Below are 7,126 nucleotides of genomic sequence, written 5' to 3'. Positions count from 1 at the left end.
GGCCAGGGACACAGGGGGGTGGGGTACCCTGGGCAGGGACACAGGGGGGCGGGTACCGGGGGCAGGGACACTGGGGGGCGGGATACTCTGTGCAGCGCCCTGAAGGGATGAGTCCCGCGGCGGCACTGCGCCGGGGGGAGAAAACTCCGGGGGCGGGGGGGGGGGGCGGCTAAGCGCTCCCGGGCGGAGGCTTCCCGGCCCGGGCTCCCCTGGCGCGTTGGGCCAGGGGGGCGGCTCCGGGGGCGGGCCCTGCCGGCCAAACCCGCCCGCCTCACACCCCGGGCGGCTCGGCGCGGCGCGCTGCGCTGCTCGCTCAGTGTCCTGCCCGCTGCCCGGCAGGAGGATGGCGCTGCCGGCCGAGCGCGACAGGCTGTTCCGGGCGCCGCCGAGCCTGGTGCTGGAGGCCCACGTGCCCAGCCTGGCCGCCTACCGGGAGCGCTACCGCCGCTCGGTGGAGGAGCCGCAGGGTGAGTGCCGGGGCGGGGCCAGGCCTGCCTGGGCACGGAGCCCCGGCCCCGCTGTGCCCGGCCGCTCCCCGGGCTGGGGCGCGACCCCGCTGCCCTGCCGGGAGCCCCGGAGCCGGGCCCGAGGGGCCCGAGGCGGGGCAGGAGCCGGAGCCGCGGTTCCGGCTCCCCGCCCCCGGCCGCTGCCCGCCCCGGGCCTGTAGGCGCGGCGCAAAGCCCTGCGTGCGGCGGGGGTCCGCACCGAGGCGAGGGCGGGTCGTTCCGCCGGCCCCTCCCGCCCGGCGTGGGGCTGCCCCGGGTGCCCGTCGGGCTGTGCTGCCTGAACCAGAGCAGAGCCTCCGGTAGGCTTAACCAGCGCTTCCTCCGGAGCCAAAGCGGTGCGGGGCTCCTGCCGAGTTTGTACTTTCGTGACTGACAGAGGTGCTGGGGCGCGGCCCTGGCACAAACTAAGGCCTGGACTTGATGTGCTCTTTATGCACCGATGCCCCTCAGAGCAGGGCTTCCTGCGCCGGGGCCTTCCGCCCTGTGTTTGCCTAGGGGAACCCTGCTGTAAAGCCAGACTGTGGTTTCTAAAACTGAAACCCGTTCTCTGTTCGTTACCTCAGATCCTCCCCCTCCTCTGAGCTTCATACAGCTGGGCACTGCCAGCGTGGGGAGGAAGGGACCGGCACCGCCTCTGTAACGCTCTTCAGCCGCAGGTCTGGGCTTCGCGCAGGCGGCTGAGCGGCCTCTGTTCAAGGAGGAGGATCTGAGGTGCAGAGGCTCTTACTTCCCCGGCAGCAGGCACGTTGCTAGCAGTGCTGCTGGAAAAGGAACTTGGGTCTGTGGATGCAGTCCCATGCCTAAGCCACTGCCCTGTGGTGCTGCCCAAGGGCTGTCTTATGCAGTGTGAGGAAGCAAAACTGCTTGAGAGTGATCTTTCTGTGACTGGTTGGAAAGGAGAATGTGCCAGAATGCTGGTGACCTCTACCACGGTCTACCCCCTGCCTTGCCTTTCTACCTCTCCCTAAAACGAGCCTTATCTTTGTGGGTGGGAAAAAATATAATGATCGTAGTATTTCTGCAGTGCCCACTGTGCGCTAGATCTTTTTCAAACAGGAAGGCACAGTTCCTAGTCTAAGGAGTTCACCAGCTGGGCAGATTTATGGTGTGTGAGCAACTAATATCCATTTGTGTTCACAAATATATTTAAATGCCTAAGTCACTCAGGAGTGACAATGGCACCCCAGAGGGTCTCTCTCCTGGAGGGTTGGGAATGAGGACAGGGTTGACATAAGCTCAGGAAGGATTTTCTGAATGTTAGACACAGTGTGGAGGAAAGCATGGACATTTGTGTTAGATGCTGACAAACATGCAGTGAGGTGGAAGGTCCGGGGAGGACAGGGAATGAGTCATGGGTGGCTGTGTAGAGGGGGCAGAGTTATACAGGGCTATGAAGGTGGTAACAAGCTTGAATTTGATATAGTGAAGGAGGAGGAGAGCCACTGGAGGGGTTGAAAGATGGGGGCAGGAGATTATTATGGTGGACACTGATCATGGGGGGAATTGTCTTACTAGCAGTATTTTGTATGGTTTGGCAGTGGGGAGGGACAAATACTGGTTTTGAGGAGGTCCTTTAGGAGGCATTTGCTAGCAGAAGTAGGCTGGCTGTTATTCACTTCCCACTGTCTCTGCATGCCATCTCTCCTATGCTCTGCTAGGGCACACCTCACAGATATCTCTCCGTTGTCCTCAGAGGTAATGCACTCGGTGCATTTCCCAGGGCTGTCACTCTGTTTTGATACTCCCTTGTAATCAAATGCAAATTACTCTGTGCTTGCACAGTACAAGTAGGTGTAGAGTTTTTCATCAGAACTGTGCATGTTGTGTCAAACATTGCTCTTGGGTAAATGCCGGTGCTTCTAAACCTGTCAGTGAGTGTGGTGCCTTTGCTGGTATATCTGTGATCATATTAACCAGTCCATATTATGGACATACAGTTAGTTTTCTAAAACCACAGGAAAAATGGTGATGTTCCCAGGAATTACTCTACATGACTCAAAGTATTTGAAGCTCAGAGTGGGCTAGTAGAAAAATCTGCTCCTTGAAAAAGGGGTGGGGTTTCGTTCTGGAAAGAATGGGCATGTTACACAATCTGCATGGTGTGAGGACACAGCTGGAGACAGATCTCTTGAACATTAGAAGAAATTGCAAAGTTGAAATGTAACATTATCTCCATATTTTGGAAGAAGGTAAAATGCTTTCATGTAGTTGAAGAATAGGTTGGTGGCAGATGCACCACCATGTCTTGTAATCTCAGTAGAACCAGTTTTGCATAAGAGTGAGTATTAGAAGGGGACTTGATGAGGGTGGTAAAGGCTGCTTTTAAAAGAAGCCTTAGCTCATGCAAACTTTCATTGCATGAAGTGTAACAGGTTTCAAGCCTCCACTGAATTTAACCCTATTTCTATTTCCTAGGAAGGACCACTGAATTTTTTCTTCAGATGTTAAATGTGTCTTTATCCATTTTTGTCACTTAAGGTTTGACTGTGTTACTTTTGCAGAATTCTGGGATGACATTGCTAAGGAATTTTACTGGAGGAGCCAACACTCTGGACCCTTTCTGAAGTACAACTTTGATGTGACAAAAGGGAAAATCTTTATTGAATGGATGAAAGGGGCTACAACCAACATCTGCTACAACCTGTTGGATAGAAATGTCAATGAAAAAAAACTTGGGGACAAAATTGCTTTTTACTGGTAATGTTCTGCTTTTATTATAATATAGAAGTGTCTGCATGTAATCCTGGAGAAGTGATTCTCAACCTGTGGTCCGTGGACCTCTGGGGGTCTGCAGACTGTCTAAGGGGTCCGCGAAAGGTGACTATGAAAATAAAGTTTCAGATCCCAGAAAAGGCATTCCGTTTTTCTGATCAATCAGAAATATGTGAATGTCCCCTCTTACAGGTCAAAACCCGGAAGTGTTGTCGTTACTGTAGAAGCCTACAGTTTAGCGCCCTTTCTCACGTTGCATCAAATGCCGTGCCAAGCACGTGGAACATTTATAGTTTAATTCTGTTCAGTCAGTTTTCAGTCTAAGACATCTATGGTAGGGGTCCGCAGACCACAGGTTGAATTTCCAAAGGGGTCTGCACCTCCATTCAAAATTTTTTAGGCGTCTGCAAATGAAAAAAGGTTGAAAACCATGGTCCTAGAGTAAAGCATATAACTGATACTGACCTCTGTTAAGGTACATGTTAAAACATAATGATCTGAGAGGTAAATGACGGGGAGACTCTGCTCTTTCCATAGTTATGATTAGAGTTAGCTTCCCATTAGAAGCTGGCTGTGAAACCTTCTTTAACTTCTTCAAAGCTCCATGGTATCTACATGGATCCCCTACAACACATTTTAACTTTCTTTGCTGGCTTGTCAGAATTCCAAAATGGCTTGGCCTAGAATTGAGCATGTATTCTAGGAAGCTTGCAGTCAGCAGATGCAGATTTTCTAAATAATGTAAAAGCTATGCTGAGAAGATGGTGCATTGCTAGAGTCCTTGTGGTCTAGATGAGTAAGTGCTGGGGTGGTAGGCAGGACCTCCCACGTCTTAGTCCCACCTCAGTCACTGGCTGATAGCACCTACGTACCCTTATGAAGCAGGTAAATATCACTTTACAGATGAGGAAACTGAGGGTCAGATATAAACTTCTGCAAAGTCACAAAACAAATCCGTGTCAGAACAAGGGTGAAACCCACCTCCTACCTCCAATCTTGTGCCGTTTGGGCAAGGCTGCAGGCTCAAGGTGAAAAAATCTGAATTTCGTGTGGAAAGCAAAGTAATGCATGGATATGTCAGTGCTGTTGAGTCCATGTGCCTTTCATACATTCTTGTTGAAGCATTGCGTGTTTTGCTTTTAGCCACAGGCAAAACACTGCATTGAGGAAAAGTCTGAAAGTTTAGGCCAATAACAGTTCTGAAAACACTTTCTGTAGAGTTATTTACACCTGGAATTCCCATCCTGAACCAAAAGAGCAATTGCTAGAAAACCTGGAGATTTGGTGCTAAGGTGCCATGTTGAAGAATACTCACTATCAGTGACTCCCAAAATGTAATAGTAGTTAGGCTACCTTACTCATCTTGAAGGGGTCTCATGCTGCTGTATCACTTGAACCAGACCGCATCTGTTTACATTGTATGTTCCCATGACTCCTGGTTTCTTTAGGGTCACATGCAGTCCACTGAAAAACATATACTTGGTTATAATATACAAAAGTGGGCATGGTCATTCCACACTGCCTTTCAAAGGGACACATGCCTCCAAGTACAAAGATATCAAACATTCAGCTCCCCCACCAACAGATATGAACCTTTTAAGCATAGAGTTCTCAATTGTGGGACTTATGTGGTAAGAACCAATGGTAGTATGGAAGGAAGCTGTACAGTGTAGCGCTGTAGTCAGAATGGTACAACCCTCTAGACTGGATGCATTCATATGAGTATATTGGACCACGTCCACACTAGGGGTTCTTTGCCAGTGCAAGTATACTGATCCTAGTGTGGACATAGCTTATACTGGCCAAAGCTGTGCTTTTACTGGTATAGCTTATTTCATACAGACCCTGATCAAAACAAGCTATACTGGTAAAAACACAATTCTGTTGGTATAATTATGTCCTCACTAGGGGCTTCTGCTGGCATAGCTATGTCAATTGGGGAATCACACCTCTTCATACCGACTGACGCGTCAATGCTGGCAGAAGTCTGTAGTGTAGACATGGCCTCAATAAAAAGGTACTTTAATACTGTCATAACTATTCCTGTATGGGGAGGAGACTGGTATAAGTCACCTTTATACCAATATAACCGTATCCACACAAAAGCTTTAACCAATGTAACTTCAGTAAAAAAAAAAAAAATCCCACCCCCTAAGAAATAGTTATACTGGTAAATTTTTATTAGTATAGACAGGCCTACATGTTGGTGAATAAATATTTTTCACCAACATACATACTGAATAAATTCTGCAGCTTTTCTTAATTTAAGATGACTCTTTAAATTCCTTATGAAAACTATTGTAAACTCATTCAGGTGAAAAGAAAAGGAGTACTTGTGGCACCTTAGAGACTAACCAATTTATTTGAGCAGGTAAAAGTACACATCTTACAAACTGTGTGGCATGTTGGCGAGCGGGCCAGGATTTCTATGTGCGTGTGCATGCTTTGTTCATTCAGGCTGGGCATTCCGAGTTCATATAAACCTGCACGTAGAAGGTTCTGACAGGCCGTCAGCAGCCTACGATTTCAGTCTTCAGTAAGGGTAGAAAAAGTTGTTTGCCTGAAGTTCTTTGGATTTGATTTGACAGGCTTTGTAAGAGTGCCTGACACACTCGGAGAAATCCACAGTGGATGTCAGAGATGTAAATATTGGTTCTGGACATCTTGTAGCACTGTTGTGGTGGTGGTAAAATAAATTTTAGTAGCACACAAGGGTCATAAATTAATATATTGTGGGAGAAATCTTCGGCTTGCCTATGAACATTCTAAAGCTGGCATGACTTCCTTGTTCTGAAGCTGGTGTTAGAATGTCTGTAGCTATACGATGTGCATGCCGCGGTTACTCCTGGAGGGATCCTGCACCAAAAAATAAAAAATTCTGCACCCAATATTTTAAAATTCTGCATATTTTTTTTGTCAAAATAACACAATATAATCACGCTGGTTTCAATTATTTTGGTAAATTATTTCAAGATACCTGTCAGCAAGTATGTCTGTAACAATACAGATAACAAAATAGATTCAATAAATGATTTTTGACAAATAGATTCCTCACTAAATATATTAATACAGAACTCTCATTAATCATTCTTTTAAACTACAATGCAGAAATGTATTTCATGCACCCCATAGAAGCAGTATAAAGTCTTGGGGGAGTCAGTGGTAATTGAGGCGCTGAGGGAGAGGGAAGCTGGGAAGGAGCCTGGGGGTGAACTTGGAGGGTTGTTGGGTGTGGGTGGGAGAAGTATGGAACAGGGTTTTTTGGGGTGGGGGTGGGAGGTTGTTAGGGAATTAGGGAGCTTCCCCCGTGCAGATGCTAGCTGACCCCTAGCCTGTCCCATTTAGTCAGGCATATCTGCCACTGTTCCCATATGTCCCACCGCCATCCCCTCCACTCCCATCCCCATGTGGCCCTGCAACCCCACTCCCATTCAGCCTCCGCCCCAGAATTCCCCTCCACTAGCCGTTCTGAACCCCAGTCTATGTGACCCCTGAGCAGCTCCATGTGTATTTCTGTCTGTCTGTCTGTCTTCCCGCCCCTCTGCGCCCGCCCCCCATATCCTGTGCCTCCTCACCTGGCCCTGCGGGCAGGGTTCTGTGAGGAATGCAGGCTCTCCTTCCTCACCATGGCTGGCTGCCATGGTCAGTGAGCCAGTTGACCTCCGTTCTGGTGCCACAGCAGCATCTGGTGGGCGAAAGGTGTAACTGTAGTGCCTCACTGGCAGCATGTATTTTGTGAGGAGAAAAAAAATCTGCAGGGAAACATGAATTCTGTGCATGTGCAGTGGTGCAGAATTCCCCCAAGAGTAAGTAGTATAAGGAACATAAGGCACATGTGGCTATAGACTTGAGGAAAATATGGCACAGTAGCTATGGAGTGGACCTTTAGGAAGCCTGTAACCAGGGGT

At 48.8% G+C, this 7,126-nt stretch overlaps 1 protein-coding gene across 5 annotated transcripts in view; it reads left to right on the top strand.

Moving 5' to 3' along the window:
• The first annotated feature begins 234 nt into the window (after nt 1-234).
• Nucleotides 235-7,126, top strand: part of ACSS2 (acyl-CoA synthetase short chain family member 2) — a 79,052-nt gene continuing 72,160 nt past the window's right edge. For 3 of the 5 annotated variants that reach the window (XM_073309932.2, XM_078848198.1, XM_073309931.2), the window contains exons 1-2: nt 235-467; nt 3,008-3,203. In XM_073309932.2, coding sequence (XP_073166033.2) covers nt 344-467; nt 3,008-3,203 — 320 coding nt within the window. In that variant the 5' untranslated portion in view covers nt 235-343. Of the gene's footprint in view, nt 468-685; nt 806-3,007; nt 3,204-7,126 lie in introns of those variants that run through there. The other 2 variants (XM_073309934.2, XM_073309933.2) reach the window with 2 other exon arrangements.

Source organism: Lepidochelys kempii, chromosome 13 (assembly GCF_965140285.1).
Source record: "Lepidochelys kempii isolate rLepKem1 chromosome 13, rLepKem1.hap1, whole genome shotgun sequence".
Taxonomy (NCBI): Eukaryota; Metazoa; Chordata; order Testudines; family Cheloniidae; genus Lepidochelys; species Lepidochelys kempii.
Note: the sequence above shows the minus strand (reverse complement) of the source record. Positions and strands in the feature narration are given on the sequence as shown.